Below are 23,424 nucleotides of genomic sequence, written 5' to 3'. Positions count from 1 at the left end.
TAACACAGGGCAAAAATCTTGTTTACTTTTTTCAAACTAAGAAAGTCTTCCAAAGAAAAATAATTCAGTCTAGCATATGCCTTAAAATGGCCAATATTTGGACAGAAGTCATTTATCCCAGTAAAGCAGAAGGCACAGAGGGACAGACACACAAGTCAATAGGGAGCAGGCTGTAGCTGCATGTTCCAGATATTAAAGTGAGATGGTGTGCAGGAGCTCTGTTCTTATGAACTAACTTGGTCTGATGCATGCACCATCATCTTTAGTCCAACACTCTCTAATTGTCACCACAGACGAAACCTTCCCACCACTGTGCAGTTTAGATGGTTGAACAACAATTAAACACAGAAAAGGACAATTACGTACCAACATACAGCGTTTCCAGTCAGCACACACATCACAAAAACCAGAAGTGTTATATGTGCGTATTTTTGCTGAGCGACCTTCAATTATTTGCTGGATGCAAAGACCACTTCATTAAAAACTAAACCCTTCATTAAGAGGCAGTGGTTACGTTTTGTAGCTGACTCATTCCACATGTTTGATTTTTAAAAATTACTCGTCTGTACCCATCAAACTTCATTACAGTGTACAGCATTTCAGAATTTGTTTTCTCTAAAACTCAACTTTAACCGCCTTCGCACCTTCAGTGTGAATTTTCACACAGCCCTATTACCATTTTCCAATAATCACGATGACGTTTCCTGTGGAAAACATTCAATAGCTCTGTTTTCAACTTGTTAATTACACTAAAACAAATAGTTTTTCTAGTATCCACATGTCTGATATCTCCTAGTTAGATATTAGTGTTCTGATTTCCTCAAGCTGTGCAACTGCTGAAATTACCGCTCATCATGATATGTTTCTAAAACAAGACTTGGAATTAAATCAAAGGTATGTTAAATAAATTGTTTTTATAAAATGATCTCTCAAATTCCACAGAGTCATTTTTTTTTATTGTGGAGAGTAGTTTCATTTACAGTAAGCAAGGCTCAGTCATCCACATCACTGGCTGGAGAGGAAAGCCAAAGGCACCTTGATGTAACAACATTTTGACAAATACAACTGTGCCCTGAGCCTAAATACTGTGAACTGGTTACAGTGAACAGAAGATGGAGGCTCAAATTGGCTTCATCTATCTTTTTTAACATTACAGCAAACAAGCCGTGAGCTCTAACTTTTAAATAATGAATTCCCCCTCAAAATCAGCCCAAAAGAACAGTGGAATAACGTGTTCTTATGCCTTTTCCTTGTATCTATTGCAGCCTGTCTCTACTTCAATTTCGCCTTCTGTCTTTGGAGAACACAGTCAATTTCACAATGAATTAGAAGGTGAGTATCTAAATAGGTCACGAGCCTGTTCGTCACACAAAGGAAAACAGACGTGCATGCATGAACAAAACGTTCACACAGTACATGTGTGTTATATGTGTAAGAGTAATAGATGTGCACAGAGTGGGTTTAACAGAAGAGAAACTTTTAAAAGCATCTCTGTCTCTGTGAGTGTGTGTGGAAGAGAAAAACTGGGATGCAGGGGAAATAATTTTGCGTTAGTCTTGACATTATTCCAGTGAGGTTCCAAATATTTTTGCGCCACAATAAATTACCTCTCTGTCTCTGACTCTTTGTTTCTCTCGCTGCTTCTATCCTGCTCTCACACACACACCTCAATGGAGAAATCCTCTGCAGTTAAATTTAGCCTGAATGCTGTGTACTTTGCTAACACACATTTTACTTTGCCTCTGAAATATGGATGAGTTTTTTTCTTGAAAAATGGCTATGCATGGGAAGAGCGTGAGGAAAAGCCGAAAACAGTGAGAGGGCGGCTTAAAAATGTAGAAGTTGTTTATTTGAGCAAATGTTAACAGATTAGCTCAGAGCATGAAACAAAAAGAAAAGATGGGTTACAGAAATGCTACGGCCAGCACAATCAAATAATAAGAAACACTGTGATAGGCTGACCACAGTGTACCCCACCTCTCGTCCTGTGGCAGCTGGGATAGGAACCAGCCCGACAACACGGGATCAAAGTAAGTGTTGTGACATAAAGCGATGCTACGTCATCAACACTAAACTCAAACAAAATATTAGAGTCTGAGGTTTTCTTTTATGACGCCAATGAACGAGGAAAGATCAACAGGCCAGTTTACCCTGTCCAGAAAAGGGTTATCAGGGCCCTGAGGAGGGCGCTCATGGGAGGCCTGGTGCCTGGGCCTTAGCCCGTTGGGCCCAGCTGGGCACAGACCAAAGAGGAGTCATAGGCCCTCACTCCTGTGGGCTCACCACCTGCAGGGGGTGTTGATTTGTGAGGTGTAGAGATACCAACTAGATATAGTCGGGCTTGCCTCAGTGAGCTCTGGAACGACGAGAGTCATTTCTTTGGAAGACTTTCTTAGTTTCATTTTCTGGACTCTGTTCCAAAAAGGAGACACCCTCGGTGAGACACAGTGGGCAGGCTGGTTTCTTATCTCTGCGTGGGCAGCTGCCAAAGTTACCCGACCCCACATAAGAGGTAAAAAAATAGATAGATGGTGATTTTTGTTTTTGTTTGGTTTTTGACCTTACACTGTACACCACAGCAATATTAATATGTCTTCACTTCTTTCTTTATTTTGACATCATGTAATACTAATGTGATTGTGGAGCTGTCAGCAAAATCCTATAATCTCTGTAATGGCAGTGTTCATTTCAAATCAGCAATGTGTAAACATTAAAGAAACACAGCGCTGGTAATTTTGTGATGGGAAATAGTTGTGATCTGTCACATATCTGATAATGTTTCCCTTGATTTGCTTTTATTGCCAATTTCAGAGCAGGTGTCCACATTTATTGATTTTCTCTCCGTATCACACACATGAAAATAGAGCACAGGCTGCATCAGATATACTACTTTTCTTTGTTTGTGCTTACTCACAGGCCAGAACACACACACACACGCGCACGCACACACGCACGCACGCACGCACGCACGCACACACACACACAGAGCTATGCTGTGCTAGCTAGCAGATTGCCCTTGAAGGCAGCTCAGGGCTGTTGGAGCTCTTCACCGTGGGACTCGACAGATACAAAAACAAATTAGAGAGTTCAGCCTGCTATAGCTTTGCCTCTGTCTGCCTGCAGAAACATCCTTTCAAAAATGTGTTTCACTTCCTCCAAGAATCACTCACTTTGTCATTTCAGCAACTAACAAAAAATCCTTTGGATGATCATGTAGAGCGATTGAGTTGTAAACAGCTTTATGTCAGATGGTGCTCTAGATTGTGCGTAGTTGTGCTTTGAACTAAACGCCAACATCAGAATACTTAAATGCTCGAAATAACGAAAAAAATCCCAACAGAACAGAGGGCACAGCATGGCCAAGCTGTCACTCTACTTATATAAAATCCATCATGTCTTTATAACGAAAGTATAGTTTTGGCTGCATTTTACATCTTTATTAATAAATGTTTTTATTTTAGACATCACAGTGTGCTCTATTACACATTTATCCTGTGGTTTTACATCAAAGATGCTAATTTCAAGCGATTGAGTCTATTTTCTTGTTACAATTTGCTGCAATGACTGCATTGATCAGACAGGTCATTACTGTTATTATTTTTTGTTGCTCTTTCCCTCTTCTTGTAATTCACTTTCTCCTTGTTATTTATCTCTCCTCTCTCTGAATGCTCCATTGACCCTGAATTATCTCTGATGTGACCAGGTCAGATTTGTTCTACCCAGCGGACCGTGGATTTGCTTCATCTGTTTCTCTGTGGGTACATATTTCCTTAAGCATTTGTGTGTATGCAGGGTCCTTAGACAACAATTGTAATGCTATATGACTCTGGACTCTGTGATATGTAGACAGACACACACATACACACACATGCACAATACTTTAGGAACACAGAACTAAAGGAACTAAAAACAAACCTTCATCCTCAGCCCCAAAGTGTAACCAGAGGCTACTGACATACAGCACACAGCTTCAGTATATGCAGCAGATAGCACATGCATGCCATCATTAGTAATGCTATTCAGCTAACTGCCTGTGATGCCTGTTGTATTTAGGCAGGGTAAGAATATGCTTTGTATAAGCCACAATACATCTGCAGAAAATGCATATTAAGTAATGTATTTACACCAACTGTGCAAACTTTGCCGTTCAGCTGCTTGGATAGACCATATTAACAGCTTTTTGTCACATTTAGTTGTACACAAAATATGCTCTGCTATAGCATACCTGTTCTTCTTCCAACAATTATGATTATTATCCTGCACTTAAAGAAGAAGTGAAACTCTTAAGATGAAGAATCTCCCTCTGAAAGGGTGTCACAGGCACAGAGAGGCAATGTTTGCATTTGGATTTTTTTTCTCCTCAACTGCAGGCGCCGCTCATGTCAGAGCAGCAGTATATTCTGATATATTTCTCATGCTCACAGACAGTATTTCTTCATAATTGGGCCCTGCTTATGTAAGAAAAGTCTTATTTATATAGCCCACTGTCACAAAACCTAGAGTTCCTCAAAGGGCTTTATGTCTGTACACCATGCTGCACTTTCTGTTCATGGACAGTTTCTTTCTGCCTCCTCACCCACAATTTTCCATTCACTTCTTAACATCCAAATATGCACTTGTATAATAAACTGAAATATAAACATTAGTTGAGTTGATTTGAAGAAAACCGACCTACTCTTCTAAACATCTCCATGCAAAAAGCATTATTTCGAAGATCTTCCATCCAGCAATAACACTGTCCCCTGTTATTTCAATTTAATTCAATTCATTTCAGTTTTATTTATAATCTGTATATTGCAAGGTCGACCCTACAATAATACAGACAGAGTAAAACCCAACAACTTTGAGCAAGCACTTGGAAACAGTGGGAACAAAACACTAATTTTTAACGGGAAGAAACCTCTGACCGAACCAGGTTTAGGGGAGGGGCAACCATCGGCTGTGACTGGTTGGGGGCGATGAGTTGGGGTAGATAAACTGGGAAAACAATATGAATGTTTACAAACGTCATTTCTAGGAAACTGGATTGACAAGCAAGTAGTTGGTAACGGCTATAATGCAAAGTAATCCCAAATGTTACAGTCTGGAAAAATATTCCAGTTTCCAATAAGAGAATTGCGTCTTTAACACAAGGCATTCTCTTCCTTTATAAAGTGTACACTTTTCTTAGAGACAGCAATTAATCACACTATTTAAATATTTAAACGAGAGCTGTAACAGAAAGGCGCTTTAAACGAGTTGTTGAGAGTGTGACATTTAAAATGTTTCTTCTTATTGCATTTTTTTCCAATACCTGGATTCAACATCGAAGGGAAAAGTCGATCTGCCGGCTCTGCCCGACTCTTTACTTTAATCTCAATTTCATGTGAAAAGGATGATGAGAAAGCCTGTTGCCAAGAGACACAGACCCACCTACAGGATCAAGGACAGAGACGTTTAGATGAGGCCCGGGCACACATCAGCACACGTCTGAACATTAATGTAAGTGTCCACTGCAGATGCTGCTTTCCAAGAATCCTCGAAAACCAGATCATTACAGTGTTTTTGAAGCATCCTTCTCAAATGTTGAATTTTCCATTACATAATACAAGATACAGTATGAATTTAAGTGCACAAACTTGCAGTAGGTCATGGGCATCGGCTTGGAAAGGCCAGAAATGTGTCCCTAAGCCATGGAGGCAGTGAGAAATAGTCATAGATATAAGCAGATGAATAAAATGAAATAAGTGTCAAAGAATTACTCTAACCTCCTAAATGGGGCAAGATAAATTGGCCTGATAGCAGTTGGCATGTGCAGCATGCAGCTGACACATATATAAACCCACAAAGCTTCATGCTCACATTGCATCACTGAGTTTGTCTATCCCCATACGTTAGTCTGCCTCCCTGCTCATTTAGGTAACTTATCTGATGCAGGCAAAAATAAAACCAAACAGCTGGTAAAATCTAAACAGCATGCAGCCTTAGCTGGCATGAAACGTAATAAAGAAAAATTCTTTATGAACAATTCTTCCAGCAGGACCTGTCATATCTCTTATGAGAAATGTCACAGTTATTAAATAATAATAATGTACCTCACTATGTGCTTTCAGAATAATGAAATGACATGTTTTGCATATTTTTACACGAGCTGTAGCCTCATCCTCTTTTAGGAAACTGTGTTAAATTAGTGACACAAAACAACATATTTAAAGTGAGGAAACCGAGCCTGTTGCAGAGGAGAAAACAAAGTCTGTTGTATAAATGTGTAAACCAGGAATGTCCAACTCTTTTTACATCGTGGGCCACATAAAGCCCATTTTGACCTTTATTGTCCCAGAGCAGTGAAACTACATGATGTTACTTACAGCAAACGTTCTGGTAATTTTTTTTGTTTTGCTCCTGTGGACTCACTGTTATTTGATTGTTTATATATTAGCTAATTAACTAAATCTCACCATTTATATTTAAAAAAAAATCCCTTGCAACAGTGGTAGGTCTCAATTTTCCTTTACACGTCGTTCATTCTAACTTCAGTCAAGCTGGAATTCTCTGATATTCTTCATAAACTGTGTTGTGTTAGCAATAGGTTTCTTTTTCAGAACTTACTTTACGTTTCCTTGAAATATTTGAAAACTTCACAGTAAGCTTTGTATTTACTTTCATCCATAGAGAAAACCTGAGCTGTCTTATGGTATATGTGGAGAAATGATCTCTCAGGCAGGGTTATAGAGGAACGGTGTAATGACTCAGCATCTGTCTGGAGACACCAAAGAGCCTGTTAGGAAAAAAAACCTGGCGTTAGCATGTCTTCTCTGCCACATAGCTGCTTCTGTGAGAGTGACAAAGGCAGAGAGGAATGAGCAATGCACCCAAATTTATTCCAATTTCAGGTTGCAGTTTGAAGAACTGGCCAGGGACAATGAAGTCGAGGTTATAGGACTACTAACTCATTTTTATTATATGTGATTTTTTTCAGTTTATCAGTGGGCACTGTCTGTGTCAAGAAGTGAATAAATAAAAATGAAAGTACATGCGCGCTTTTATCAGGATAGCTCCCACAGTGGACAGGTCCTTTACATCAACCCATAATACTGCATTCTGTTCTCCTCGGCTGAGCATGCTGCAATAAATGCTTCTACGCAAGATGTCTCCTGAATGCTCTTTCTGCATGAGTGAGCCTGCTTTTACCACAACAATATAGTAGTATATCTTATACAGGCCATCCCTGATTATGGCCACAGTCAGACCACTCTCACACGAGGCTGTCTCACGTCTGCTCGATCAGAATCTGGGGGAAATAATCAAAGCTGTTTTACCTTTCTGTCTACACTGTGTAACCAGGATATACGAGAACGCCTTTGGCCAACCCTCATTTATTTTTATGCTTTGCTAGAAAAATTTGCAAATAGATGCAGAGATTTACTGAAACATGTAAAAATATAGTTAAATACATTATATAAGCCAACAAGAGTTTTTCAGTTTTATCAATATTTTAAGTTATGACCAATTTTGTGAACATTAGATGGATCAACTGAAGTGCCAGATGAATCTCTCAGGTCCTGTGTCGGGTCTTTGCTGGATTCATTCTTATTTCTAAAGGACATGACCATCAGATGTTGTTCGTGAACTGTAGACAGTTTCTCTTTTGTCCAGTTTCATTAATTTTGTAATTACACACTGCACATCATAAAGACATGTTTCTAGCTAATAGCTCTTTGGTAATCATCTTGTTGATCCAAAACATAATATTTTATGTCAGACTGTGTTATCTTTGGAAATTTTCAAAGTTTCAACTGAAGAATTATTTTTCTAACAGGATGCTAATAACAAATTATCTAAATGTACAACCTAAAATTGGTTCTCTGACAGAGTGATTGGTTGTATGTTATGTGTAGACAAAACATTGGTTCATCCCTTAAGTTACCTTTTTATGCTTGAATTATTCATAGGATAGTGTTAAAAGGCTTAGCAAACAAATATCAAGTGCAGGAACTGGACTGAAAATGACAGTGAAAACAGCCAGTATACAAAGAAAGTCAGATTCCTTTGATGACTACTCTAATGTGTATCGGGGAACGCGAAATATCTTACCAATGTGCACCAAACTTCATTTACTGTGAGCTAATTAAAAAAAAGCATCATAATGTTTTGGGAAAGTATAGATAGTTTTGAAAGAAATCTTTAGCCATGGCTCTGTAAGTTTAATACAGTGATAAAATACTCACTAGCATCATTTTTAACATCCTTCTTCTTGTATGTTTTATTTGGGTTTCAGACAACACATCAAAAATATGAATTTTTAACTTCCTTTGTTTAACATATGTTGAGGTCTTGCAACACAGATATGACTCTTTTTCTTCAAGCTGGAGTAAAAGGCTCGTATCTGATTTCACCTTTAAACTCTGTTTGTCACAACCTAAGATATGGTCCAATGTGACAATTCAACAAGGGGGTGCAATAGAAACTAACCCGTTCAACAACACCAAACACAAGAAATGTAGTACTGCCTGTTCAGCCCTACACTGCAAGAGGAAGCTGTGCATCTGAACTATAGCAAGAAGTGCGAGTTGAGAAGGACACTGAATTTGGTTCTGGGATTCAAAATATGAGTAAAATGGAGCAGTAAGTGTTCTAGACTGTTTCCTTCGTGTGTATACGAGTGTCAGAATGCAAATAATATCACAATGTACGAAGCAAATCAAGGCGCACGTTTAAGAATGTGTGCTAGGACAAAAGTAGCACAGTGTGTCGCTCATAAAGACCGACTGCACATGGTACATGACACAACAGCAAAACACAAGCAGGACTGCAACCCTCCTCCCAAAACACTCGCTCACACACACACACACACACACACACACACACACACACACACACACACACACACACACACACACACACACACACACACACACACACACACACACACATAACAAAAGCGCAGATGGAAGTAAGCTTAAAGACATAACAGCACGGAGCAGATGTTTCTTCTGAGTGAAAGTTAAGTCAAAAGCCACTGAAGCTTTAAATATTCAAAGTTTAATGCAAATATACAAAATGATACCAGGAATGTACCCCGTTGTTTTAGCGTAGATCTGAAATGTGCATTCAAAGAAACTTTAAAAGTGCTGTAGTAATGATGAATGATGTATTGCTGAGTCGAGGGATCTGTCAAAGTAATGGATGCTCTGGAGTCACTGAGGGATCCATTGTATATTAAAAGGAAGCAGAGTACATATTCTGACCATATTTTAAGTCCACTTGCTTTCTCTGATGGTAGTCAGCTGACCTCTAATCCATGGAACAGTAATTCATCAATTCTACAATTCTTAAAAAAAAAATGCAATAGAAAATATGTCCAGCAGAATACCAAATACTATGTATTCCTGACCCAACTGGCACACGGTGCCTTTCCAGTCACATGCTGGCACTGCAAAGCAGTAGCTGGCAAAGCTTTAGTGATATATATCCCTGCCCGTCCCATCCGTTATATTCTCTACAACCAAATTCAATAGTCCATATTGCTTTTGATTATTTCTCACCACTGTTGCTCATTTAATGTGTGATGCTCTACCACGCTCAGTTCTAGTAACAATTAAGTTTAACATCCAGGCATCCATGAAAACAGAATTTATTAAATTTAACGGAGTTAGACGTTAGCAGGAAGTTAGCTCGCTAGTTTCCACCTAAACATAATATAGCATGTTCTGACTGAGAGATTTCTGAATGGAATTCAAACGTACAGCTCTGCTATCACTTCCAACATTTGTAGGGTTACTGAAGTTGGGCTAGCTGGTATATAATGATGTGCTACGTGATCACTAGCGACACAGCTATGTCAGCACTACATAAACACATTGAAGCTGGAGGATGAACCCTCATCTTTTTACTCGATAAAAGTCAACGTGAGGGTTCCTGATGGTTAGGGACAAATGCAATCAATGGCAGGATGCTGTAAACGGACCAAATTCAGTCAGGAGAACATATTCAGGATGATACACTTAACAAATCGGCTGTATACTTGTTAGAGGTTGGAAAATGATTGTGATACCCAGTAGCTGCATTCTTGGTTCTTGTCCATTCTCTCATTGCAGTCCTTCCAGGCAGAAGTCTTCTTGACAGAATTTGATGCATATTCTTAACTCTATATGCCCAGGCCTTTAGATCTAGAGGCCTAACCCTAAAGCCTAGAGGCTAACTGGTGATTGCCAGACAGCCACTGGTCACAAGGGAAAAATGAGTGAATGTTGTGAGTGGATGCTGGAGGTTGTTGGCAGTGTTTCAGTTGCTAAAGCCCTAGCCAAGTACACCTGCGGTCAGTCAGTGACTCTCTTGTAATTACAAATCAGTTTATTTCCTGACCCATTGACAAGTACTTTCTGGGGGTCCATGGCTGCCATTGCCCCTAGTTGTAGTGAAACTATGAAAAGAGCAATGCAAACCTGAAATGGAGACCCTTGCCTTCAAAGTAAAAGGTGTGTCCTTTAAACTATGTTGGTTTCAGAGTAAGGCGCCATTTTTATGAACATTCTCCTTTTCCAGTTTGTGTTGCACTTTTTCAGTTTTCCCGTTGCTCAGCAGTTAGTGCGTGGTCTTCTATGGAAAATACAGGCAACCACAGCAATGTGTTAGCAAAGCAATAACAGAATAACAGTTTTAAGTGCAGTATCCTCAACAACAGCAACCTCTAGAAATCAAGTGCCAACTGCTTGGCAATACACCAAAAGCAACCGAACGTTGCCAGTGGACTAGTGACCAGTCTCTTGGACTGTATCCCATCTCCATCCATTCATTATGTCCTACCTGTGACTTTGAGTTGCGTTGTCCTTCGCACCAATCTGGATCCATACTGCAATTCACAGGTGTAATTTCCCCCGTCTCCCTCCTCTATCTCAGGTATCCAAATATGTGTGGTATTAACAATGATGGAGCTTCTCCATTCAACCAGCTCACACTCCTAACAGGAGACATAGGCAGAATAGATCAGTCGCAACCTTAAACAGAAGACTCATAAAAACTTCTCTGTGTTCAAGCCATACCTTGTACCAGGTCATCTGCGGTTGTTTATATGGAGCCAAATAGTCTTCTATATCAGGACAGTGGATCATTTTGCTGTGGGTTATCTCAGCTTTCTCCAGATGGCGGATTTTGCTACTGAAGCATTTTCCCTCGTCGCTCTCTTCCACGGTCATCGACATGGACACTTTCATGCAGTATGTGGAGTTCCTAAACAGATTAAAAATATACATAAAAAAGTATTCTGTATCACTGCATGTTGACATCTTTCTCGGAGTTGTTGAGAAAAGAAACCACTTGACATCACAAATATAACCCATCTATGCAGTTGTTTCTAAGCCAATTCAAGCACCCTGAAATCAATCTGAGTGGGTTTGTTTTTAGCTGGTTTGTTTATCCATTCAAAAGTTAGCTACAACAGTGACATGAGTTATTCAACCATTTGTTCAACACCGAGACTCAAACTGTCAAAGTCTTATAATCTGTGTCAAACAGAGCTATTTTCTGGTGAAAATGCAGGGTGGACCCTTTGGCTCTGTTCTGGTTATTTCTGGTGAAATTATAGGCCCATTGACATCCCAGCTTTTCACTGACACCATTCAAGGAACTGGCAATAAATAAGAGGTTTTACAAACGCCATCATAAACAAAAGATTTCATAAAAAGCATTGCTATACATTGGCTTCATTCTTGCAGATCGCAGTGAGCAAAGATAACTGTACTTGAGAACTGGTGCTCTAAAAATAAAATACACTTTGATTGAAATCAAACATTTTAAAGGAAAGAAATTAGAAAAATTTGACATAATTATATACACCAATTATGAGATTAAACTGTTAGGATCCATCCTTGACAACAAAGGGTAAATAGTAATGTTTAGTGCTGAATGACAAATAGAGTCACTAAGAAATAAAGTATCAGTCTTTGTGGTTACTGGCATTCTACTGTCAACCAAGGAGCAAAACAAGCGAACTGCAACAGCTTTGCTTTTAAAGAAAACTGTCACGTCAGTCACTTCACACAACAACTGATGAGTAGCACAGAGACAGAGCTGCATTTAGAGCCCACAAGTGGATTATTGTTCAGAGGCCTGAAGCAGCACGATATTCACACCTGTAGCTGTTCTCCACATTAATATTTCAATAAGGTACGATAAGTGACCAGAGCCTGTGATATATGATGATTATGTTGAATTTCCTTCTCCTGACATGGCATTTTACATGACTAATGAGTTTGAATTACATAAATCCTTTTTTAAAAAATTATTATTAACAAATAGCCCATAATACCACTGCACAGTGGACAAAACTGGCAATGAATATGTAAAAATGTACCACTGCGTGTATTTAGGAAACTGAATCAAAACTGACTGTTTGGGGTGTTTGTACAAAGATATTAATCGGATCCAGAGCACTCCTGCACATATTAACTTTTATCTTTATGGCAACAATATCAGGGAGCAGCCTCTCTAGAAGCAACATTTTGGTTAGCACGCAAAAGATGTTGTTTATAAAGCGAGCACAGAGAATAGCTATTAGCATTTAGCATTGCTGATACTCGTTTGGGGTTTTAAAACCTCGAATGCCTTCATTTCCAAAAGCAGCATGTTACTTGTTTCAATACAAAACACCTAAAGGACAAGTGAGGTCATACTGACACAGGCACAGAGACGAGTTGCTGACAATTTGGCACTGGTCATTTTTATAAGTATGATGTGATTAGTCGCTGGAGGTTGCTAGAAGCTAGTAGTTACTGTGAAATCAACTACTAAAGCCCTTTAATGTTGATCTAGAGAGTGAATTGTGTCAGCCTGATAAACACCGGTTGCTAGAGAAGAGTGTGCACTCTGTGACGTTCCAAAAGGTTAACAGTGTAAGAATAGTCACAGACAGTTATACAGTACTACACTAATAACCTCCTTGCAGTTGCTTTGGTTGTCACCAGATTGCCACAGTTTGCAAGTTAATGCCTTCGATGTAATCTCCGTTCACCTTCAAAGTAGAACTTGTGCTGGTACAACTAAAATTGACAGTCTACTAGTGCCTAAAGTAACTGTAAAGGAGTTTTAGAAGCAGGCTTTGTGGACATAGATAGTGCAAGCTTTATTAAAAAGCTGATAAACTAAAATCCAGATGGTCCACATTACTGAAGATTAAGATGAGAAACACTGAAGCACGTGGGAGGAAAATATACAATCTGCCAAGGACAAAGGGAAACGCAAGACTACACAGGGGCCTGGTTGGGTGGAGGTGAAAGCAGTAAAACACAGATGAAGCTAATAAGGACAGCAAACAATAACAAGGAGGGAAGGGAACTAAAACAAAAAGAAGATATGAGAAAACTAACTGTCAGAGTAAAACAGGAATTAACCAAAATAGAAGTAGGTTAGACAAAGAGATAAAGACCAGCGTTAGACTAGGATGTAAGATACAGGGGGACACAAAAGTAAGAGGAAGGGAAGAAGAGAATAACATTAGAAACAAGTGAAAAGTAATAGAAGCCAGAGGGACTGCAAAAGCTTGCTGCGCTGCCCCAAAGGGATAAACCTCAGCCCACTTCGTACAGTAGTTTCTAGACACATAAAATGTTTCTCAGCTCAGTCCAGAAGCCCGTCCACTAAATAAGGTTTACCCCTGCCCTGCCTTTTTGCACCTGCTGCAATTAGCATGCAGCTCCCTGTCGCAGCAGATGTGCAAAAACAGAGCCGAAGCAATTACCTCGAAGACAGGTAGGCTCTGTGGACTGTGTTGATAAAATGTGTGTTGTTATTTGTGCTAGCGAGACATCGGAGGTTACAGCTCACAGTTACATGCTGCCGTCATAACGCCATGTGTGACAGCGTGTCCTTGAGCCAAATTTTTCTAATGAAACAAAACAAGCGAACTTTGAAGTTTTCTTTCATGTGCGTGATGCAACACGCTTTCAACATCGTTTTCGATTTGAAGTCTTAATATCTGCTCAAGGTGATTGTAATTGTTGGTGTGTGTGTGTGGTTTTGTGGTTGTGTGTGGGCAGACTTTGCTATGTGTGCTCTCCCAAGTTCACCTCCAAACACAAAACAGCGCATTGATCTCTTAGTCTTACTCCCTCATGCACATACCCTGCCCAACACACACACACACACACACACAGAGCATTGATGGGATGAGTGGTTTAGATCCACTTAGATGAGAGGTTAAGGGACAATGGGTGTGTGTGTGTGTGTGTGTGTGTGTGTGTGTCTGTCTTACAGGGGACCCTGGATTTTTGTCATTGACCTTACCAAGACCACTGAGCATTGAACTAGAGGCCTGGAAAGCTTTTTATCCATCCATCCCCCAGTTTTTTCTACTCCTCATCAATCTATCTCCAGCCTACAGCATCTTGTTTTCTCCTCCAGTGATTCGGTTACCTTATCCTATACGCTTCTCTGACTTTTCTGTCCCTCTCTGTCTTTTTCTCTCAATCAGATATAATTCAGTCTTTTACTAACCCTTCTTATTTTTTGGGATTTGTTTTCACGTTCATATTAGCTACTTAATCACCCTTTATGTATAAATAAAAAAAGACCAAATAGCTAAATAGAAAGAAAGATATGGACCGTATCAGCCCAAATGATTTCCACACCAGCACTGTGTCAACAGGTGCAAGACAGGAGCACGTCAGTAGGAGAGCAGCAGTAATCCCAGAGCTCCATATGTCCCTAAAAACGAATGCGTTTCCAGCAAGGCAAGCTCCAGGTCACCTGTATTTGAGCCCATAAATGACAGAAATAGACTTGAAGTGTAAACACATGTTTCAGACTGTCTTTACAGGAGTACAGCTTGAGAAAAATGTGAGCTGTTGACCAACTGTTTAGACAGCTGAACTGATTAAAGTGTTCTGTCAGATGGCCTTGAGACAACTTGCCTCTTTCACCTAATCCCTTTTTCTATGTAAGCACTTTCTATCTGCCATTCATAATTTAATGATCTCCTGATATTAGAGGGTTAAAGTACACCAAAAAATCTTCTTTAATTTAAGTTAAATTAGTTTGTTTTTCCTAAAGAAGAAAGGACAACAGTTGCAACAGGTAAGACGTCTTTTTTTAGACCAATAACAAGAATGTGCTTATTCCATCCTAATCAATACGACATTTTTAGTAAAGGCAATGGGCTTTTTTACTGTACAATGTAGCTAAGCTATTCTTTATAATTACATTAACCCTCGTTAGCTGTTATTATGTTTAAAGTGGTATCAAAGCAGGTTGACTAAAGAGGCTACATCAGCTTTTTAAATACATTTAGCCTAAATGTTTACAGTAAGTAGGTAAAGCTACTGTCAGTGAGTTCATTGTGTACCAGGTGTTTTGCAGAAAAAAGGCAAGGTCTAACCAAAATGAAGAAATTACAGTTTTAGAGATGTGGGGTTAAAACTTCCGACAGAGGATAATCTGCCAAGAGTCAAAGAAGCAAAATACCGAGCTGGAAATGAGCATAACAGGTTCCCTTTAAAATACCCCCGTGCATTGTGGCTTAGAGTCATCAACATCAACGTTTGTGTTGATGACTCTCAGTCACGATGCATAATGTTACTCAGTACATTTAAATATGATGTCATAGAGATCCCGAAAAGCGGGGCGAATATGGAGCTGGAATGTCACAGCACTGACATCAAAAAACACCTTGTACGTTTCTCTGTGTTGCCAGCTGCTGCTAGCAAAACGGCACTGTTTGCTGCCTTCTTGCATCATCGATAACTCTCTGTCGCTATGTCCCAGCTTGTGGTAGTGCGCACAAGCCGCAATCCTCATTTATTTTACATAATTGCACAACAAACGAGGATTGCGGCTCATGTGCACTACCAGGGCGACCGTGGTTCAGGGGGTTGGGAAGCTCATCTGTAACCGGAAGGTTGCCGGTTTGATTCCCAAGCTATCTCTGTCCTGGTCGTTGTCTCCTTGGGCAAGACACTTTACCCTACCGCCTACTGGTGTTGGCCAGAGGGGCCGATGGCAGCCTCGCTTCTGTCAGTCTTCCCCAGGGCAGCTGTGGCTACAACTGCGGTTTGTCTGCACCAGTGTGTGAATGAATAGTGGAATTGTAAAGCGCTTTGGGTGCCTAGAAAAGCGCTATATAAATGCAATCCATTATTACCACGGGCAATATCAATGTGTGGCAAAATACTTGAATTAAATATCTATATGTATATATATATATATATATATATATATATACACACACACACACACACACACGCTCTTCCTCACATATATACTTTTATAAACACTTCCCACAAATTGATTTTATGTTAAAAACATGCTTTAACCTTGTAGCTTTGATGATTTGGTTCTATACATTCATGCCAGTAATGCATATTGGATTGAGATGAACTGAAGCAGAACTGTCCTCTCTCTCTCTTTGCTGTCTTTCCACATTTCCCTGTTTTTTGTTTTTCTATCGGGCTTTGTCAAAAGCTCTCCCCCATTCCCCTTTCAACCTGAACACTGGAAGCCTGGCACTAAACTGTGAAAACAACAACTATGTAAAGAAGAATGTATTATGCATATCGCACTGTAAACATGATGATTCAATTAGACCGCAATGCAAACGCTGTGTCAGAAGCATTTAGCACATGCTGTGCGCCTCTTATAAATGCAAATTGTTGGTACGTGTGTGGGTGTGTGTTCATATCTGGCGCTATGTGAATACATTTAAATTGCTTTGTTAGTAAAAATGCCCCTGAAGTTAAAGACATTTGTCTATTTAATGTGATACAAGTTAGAGTCGTACACATTTTTGGTTTGCTGTACCAACGAAAAAAAAAGTCACTGCAGCTGGAATTATGAAGTTATCATAATTAGATATTCAGGGGGTAGTTTTTTTTTTTTCCATTGCCATTTACCTGCAGGGCAAATAAGTAATAACCAACCGTGAATATACTGTATTTGGGATTATTAGAGGAGAACGAACATGCTCTACTATATGAAATGAATATCCAACACGTTCAGGAAAACCTCATTATAATCCACATCTAATTAAAATGTGTCCATGGCCTTTGTTCAAGAAATTACAAGATGTCTAGGAAATTACAAATTAAAGCAGAAGGAGATGAAGCAGAAAAAAATAGAGAGATGAACCAAAAAAAGATAAAATAATAGCGTATATTCGTGAACAGGTATAGTCATTTCTTGTGTCAATTAATTGTATTCTTTCAAAAAGAATTCCAAGAACCTGGAAATCAAACATCCTTCAGATCAATTTAATACTTTTTCTTCCTAAATATACATACAAAACATAAGGGATATTATCAGCATCTGCTATTTGATTTTCCGGTTTCATCTGATTAAATTCTCAGTAATGATACTTTTACAAAGAAAAGACTACATCACTAGCTTCCCAGGAATGATCCGTTATTTCAGGTAATGGTAAAATAGTGTTATTGCCAAAATATCCAGTCTAGGACAAACTGTTCAAAGGCAGCTCCAAATTACCCAGATCGAAGAAGCCACACATATGCCTGCATTCTGTTTGAACATTGACATAAACTTTGCTTTGTTTGCACATCACAGATCAGTGGCAAACAAAGCAAATCACCTAAAATTACTAAAACAAATTTCTTTATTAAGAATTTCCAGCAAATGTCATGCTACCAGTGTGTGAACATATCAGAACTTCATCCATTTTCTTAACTGGTTATCCAACGTGTGGTCACACAGGAATAAGGAAGACTGACCAGGAGGTCCAAATCCAAATCATCTTGCTGTAAGGTGAAAGTTCTTCTGCTTGAATGGTAAATGGACTCGTTCTTATATAGCGCTTTTCTACTCTGAGCACTCAAAGTGCTTTACACAACTCATTCATTCACCCAATCACACAAGCTATTTTTCTAAGTTTTTATTGTTATCTAACATTCATACACACATTCACACTCTGATGGATGCATCGGAGAGCAACCTTGGGGTTAGTATCTTGCCAAAGGATATTTGGCATGCAGACTGGAACAGACTAGGATTGAACCAACAACCTTCCGGTTAGTAGGTGACGTGCTCCACCTGAGCTACAGCCACCCCTGTTGTTTGACAGATGACACTCAAGCAAGCAATTTATGTTAGAAGTGGTTTAATAGAGAAGGCATCTTTCTGCTTCAGAGGCAGATAAATCTGACATTCGTCAGCATAGCAGTGGAAGGATATTCTATGCTTTCTGAGGATGGTTCCCAGGGGCTGTAGATATAATGAAAAAGAGCAGAGGCCCTAAAATTGAGCCCTGCAGGACCCCAAACTGAAAAGCGGCAGAGGAGGACTCATACCCTAAAAAGTTAACACTAAAAATTCTGTCAGAAACACAAGCTCTAAACCATTTCAAAGCAGTACCACGAATGCCTGCAAGATGGTGCAAGCGAGACAGTAAAATGTTATGGTCTACAAAAGCAGCTGTTAGGTCAAGGAGGACAAGAACAACATAATTACCATAATTACCACTCTCCATTTCCAGTTTGTGTTTCACTGTTTTAGTTTATTACAGTTAAGAGAATAGCTGGCAAGTGTTTGCAGAACAGTCAGTGTGTTCCTGGCAAACAACTAACCAAATCAGTCACAAGCAGGCTTTCACCACTGGCCAGAAATACATTTTTTAATGTATTTACAATTTTTTATCACATGACCAGTAGTTGATAGATAGATAGATCTCTCTTTCTTTTCTATCTAGCATTTCCTCCATAGCAGACCTTGCCATAGTGGGACAGAAAATATCCAAATAAATGCAAACACATTATAATAAAATATATTTCCTAGTGTACACTAAAGCTCTTTACCATTGTGTAGAAAGCTTCTTTCTACCCATTACACACACTAAATATTACTAAATAATTGATGTTAATGGCACATCTCAGCCCTATAGATAGCTGCTAATGTGAGTATGTGTCAAGAGTTAAGAACATTTCTGACTTTATTAAGGAGACAAGAAAATTGCTTTCAGACACAGAAATGAGAAAAGATTTTGAAACACTGAGTAACAGAGGCAATAGAGTGCTACAGATTAGATTCCAGAGATGGTATTTAAGGTTCATCTAGATCTTATTAGAGATATGTTTGCATTTCATAGCCTTAGGCCATTTCATTTTTATGAGATGTGCACATGCTCCAGGCCGACAAAGCAGCAATAAGACCACTGGTGTTTATTGGGACCATTTTCGGGAGGAGTGATCACGATGTTGGCAGCCCAATTTGTTTTTGACGTATTAACCATACCTGTGCTGTACGTGCTAGTCTCAGTGTGCAATTTGGCTATACTGACAGGTTTATTTTATCTAAACAAATAAAGACATTACTTCTTAGCCTGTAAGAATAGGAGACATTAAAGAGTCAGCAAAACAAAAATCGCTCAATAATTTGATGTGTTTTTAGTACAGTTTGCATTGTACTGTAATCAGGATGAAGTGTAATTAAACAAACTGTCTGACAATGTCGCTGATATCTTGGAATACTTATTTTTTCATGAAGGTGCTGTTTTTCCACCATTTCCAGGCTTAACACTAAGGTGAATGGTCTGCTTTCGCAAAACATTTTTCTGCATTAATCAACAAACAGCTTTATAATTTTAGCGTCGTTATTTCCATATTTACACACTTGTATTTCCAGAGCTGTCATAAATAGTCCTGCTTGGCTGGATCAGAGTTTATACTCAGAGGCACTTTTATATGTGGATATGGACCAAAAGTTCAAACCATAGCTGATAAGCTTAACATTCAGCATGTAGCACCTTCCCATGTCATTCTCAGTAAGATGGCAGTTAAGTCTATTCAATTTTTAAAATAAAAGTTAAATATTTTTAACCACAAGTTTGGTCCTGTTGGAAATATACATCAGGAGGGCAGGAAACACATCATCTCATTATCTTTTTATAGAATATATCTCTGGGTGACTTTATGACATACATGCTTTAAACCGTGAAATGAAAGGTGACCTGTTTTGCTCTTTTCCAATGCCATACATTTAAATCTTGGATTCACAGTTCAAAATCCTTATTATCTATCTTACAGGAACCCAGGAGCACTGAAGTTCATCATTTGTCCGTAAAACACCCCCTCTTTCCCTCTTAAAGCCAAACACAATTTGTATATAGAAGGATGTGTTACAGCCATAGTTGTGTGTGGCTGTGATGGCCATATTAGGGGGTACCCACTCTCTTTGTTATTCCAACCAACAAAAAACCCACCTATATTCACGGATCTCATTATTTAAAACATTCGCTCCTGAACTTTTACACTGGATTCCTGACACACCGCCCAAGTGATCCGAGTCTCTGGAGTGCACTGTGGAGTATTTTACATGCTAGGTGGATGTGCAAACCACTACACTATGCAGCCACTATACAGCATGCATATGACAGATAATAAGGAAACACATAATAGGTCCCTTTAACTACAGTGTGTCCTTTGCTGCTCTGTGTAGGCCTTTTCGCAGCAAACATGGCTTACAAATAAATTAGGCTCGACCCGACAATTTAATGCCAGCAAAATCTGTCCAGCAAAGCTGCCTCTTGTCTTACTGGCAGTGAATGAGGTGAAAAAAGAGATTTCAAAGGTGAAAGGAAAGATTTGTGGCTGCCATTTTGCATCTAATGTGATTAGCCAACATTCATAACACTTTGGTTATCAGCAATTTTTTGCATTAAGCTCACGTAACACACAGCATCTGCATATGTGCCTGCATGTGTGTGTATGTGTACGTGTTCACCGTCTGCTGAGTGCGGCTTGTTATTTTGTCACATGGCAAAGGAAAGTGTATGAATAAAGCATAGGATTTCACTTTTACACATGTGGGGATGTGTGGTTTTATGACTGCCTATGTGCATTTATTAAAGCAAATGAGGAATGTGCTGTCATGATGAAACAGATACCAGGTGTGAGCCGAAAACCTCTTTCAACTTGAAACACAGCTGACAAATCAGCTGCAAATAAAAGCACTTCAGACTGCTTGAAAAATGATCGTTCAAAATCAAAATTATGCACTGAAATCTATACTGCTTGTTTTTTCCTTTATTTTACAACACACTACCAAGTAGTAGAGTCACAGTTACAGTAAGACTTAATGTCCATGCTGGTTTGAGGCTATGATACTGGCAAAGAGACAGCACGTTCTTAGGCTACAATGATTTTTCTTTTTTTCTTAATTGTCACACTGATCTTAATTTGATGCGACTGCTGTACGTCTGTCAGAGGCTACATAATCGCTTCTAAAGTGTCCTCAAGCAAGGCAGCATCACTTCTACAACAATTGCAGGCATACTGCACTTTGGCTGACCGCTAATATTTCATATTTGTGCAGAATTTGTGTTTTGTTCTTGTTGTGGAGCAGTCTCGAAACCCCCCCAAAAAAGACACAAATTCCAGTTCCACAAAATGTTAAATGAGCCGTTAATGAATCTCCAAATCAAATTGTAATCCACCATATCCAACTCGTCAATAAATCAGGCACACCCTTCCTGCAATTACCCTCCTATGATCAGGGCAGGCTGCTGGAGGGTGCTTTGAATTATGGAGCTAATAGAGGGGGATGTATCCTGGCCAGCAGGCAGCGTGTTTATACCTGCACGGAGCTGCAGATTAATTTGACTATCAATCTAACGAACAGGCCGAGAGAGAGGAAGCGTGGACACTGCTGCACGCTGAGACAGTCACACATACACACGCATGGCCGACACATTTCTGTGCATCTCATATGGTTATATATGGATCCATACGCCACAACAAGCTATATTTTAATGAGGTCTTAAATACTGTGTGTAGAAAGTGTTTAACGCAGATTTTTTTAATGACACTGTAAGAAAATTATAATTTTTTAAGCCACAGCTTTTCATTAATAAGAATAGATGCAAATGTGAGTCATTTTTAACCATTACATGTTCTTAAGACCTTTTAGGACATTTTATGATTTAAAAAAAATCTGCAATGCATCAAAACAAACTGGAACCTCATTAAAAACTCATTTCACTCTGATAGCACTTGCTAAACAGAAGACACAAACACGCTGTCAGAGAGATGCGCAGCAGCCTCTGTCGGCTCGCTGACACACAGAAATTGTTTGAGGTACAGTGTTTGCTCCATGCTGGCTTTGTGTGTACCCGTGTCGGCTGCTGTGTGATTTGTAAAGTAAAGTAAAGCTGCACCTTTTTCACGCTCTCCATCATTTTTGTGTTAGCATGTGCGCATCTGTGTGTTTCACTGGAGCGCTAATATTCTTTGATATGAAAGGTCAGCAACCCCAACTTGTGAAGCACAGATCAATACCTGTCACTGCTGATAAGCAACAATCTTGCCTTTGTTCACACAATGTATATGAGAGGAAAAAATACTGATTGAAATCATCACTGCACTGTTTTCCAATCTAGATAAAAAAAAAAAAACACATAATAAACAAGGTACATAATTGTAATGTTTCATTGTTTTGGGTTTTTTCCCCAGTGGATTTTTACACTTGCACTAACCCATGAAAAACATCTTTCGATTTTTGTGTTCTGTAATGTTGCAATTTTTTTTTTATTACAGATTTATTTTGCCAAATTCATCATAAACACAAGTCCACTGTGCGCTGAAATACCAATAAAGCTTTAACAACAACGTTGGATTATACATTCACATGTGCAACGTGTTCACTTACAAACAGAAAGGGAGGAAATTTTGTGTGCCTAAAAACAATTGTCTCCCTTTTTTCCCCTGAATGTTCCAAATGTTGCAGTTCTTTCATGTTATTAAATAAGTGAGGAAGTAAAAAGTACAACTACTATTACTGTAGTGTGGGGATTAGCTTGTGTTACAGACCCAGCATGAGAGCCGATGTGTGTTTGAACAGTGTCTGCAGTCTCCTAGGCAAGGTGACTCCACTGAGTGTGTGTGTGTGTGTGTGTGTGTGTCTCTGTGTGTGTGTGTGCTTATGTACATTATTTGTGTGCAGAACTAAGTCCTTTTATCCCTCGGCATGTTTGTGAAATGAGTTTGTTATGCAAGCATGATGTTCTAATTATTCATGTGATGTACTGATCCTGGTCACATTCAGGTTCATGTTCATGTTTATGTGAACATGATGTAAATACACAGTATCTGGATGTGTATACGCTTCCCCTGTCATTTACAGAATACTGCACTCGATTCTTATGTACGTGTAGTTTGTATGCATCTTTAAAAAGACGTTATTAACACGTTTTTTTACTTTGTTTTCAGTGATCAACAGGTGGCAGTAATGCATTCTTCATGATATACACAGTCACTCTTGCTGAACCAAACTTTACTGTGAGGCTTTACTTGCAGCAATGTCAGCCAATGAAATATAGTGTTAATTTAGGCCGGGTTAACGCTCACGATGGGTAAAGACTTTTTAGATTCCCAATAAATCAGCAAGCTGTTGGTTGTTGGACATCTCAGGGCAGGATGTTGGTCTTTTGTGGGATTTAAATGGAAACAATGACTC

At 39.2% G+C, this 23,424-nt stretch overlaps 1 protein-coding gene across 4 annotated transcripts in view; it reads right to left on the bottom strand.

Annotated features, from left to right (window-relative positions):
• Window positions 1-23,424, bottom strand: part of il1rapl2 (interleukin 1 receptor accessory protein-like 2) — a 470,217-nt gene that overhangs the window by 150,378 nt on the left and 296,415 nt on the right. For all 4 annotated transcript variants that reach the window (XM_026186343.1, XM_026186354.1, XM_026186326.1 and 1 more), the window contains exons 5-6: window positions 11,022-11,208; window positions 10,786-10,939 (exon numbers count right to left, since the gene is read on the bottom strand). In XM_026186343.1, the coding sequence (XP_026042128.1) occupies window positions 10,786-10,939; window positions 11,022-11,208 (341 nt within the window). The remainder of the gene's footprint in view (window positions 1-10,785; window positions 10,940-11,021; window positions 11,209-23,424) is intronic.

The sequence above is a fragment of the Astatotilapia calliptera genome, chromosome 2, assembly GCF_900246225.1.
Source record: "Astatotilapia calliptera chromosome 2, fAstCal1.2, whole genome shotgun sequence".
Classification (NCBI taxonomy): domain Eukaryota; kingdom Metazoa; phylum Chordata; class Actinopteri; order Cichliformes; family Cichlidae; genus Astatotilapia; species Astatotilapia calliptera.
Note: the sequence above shows the minus strand (reverse complement) of the source record. Positions and strands in the feature narration are given on the sequence as shown.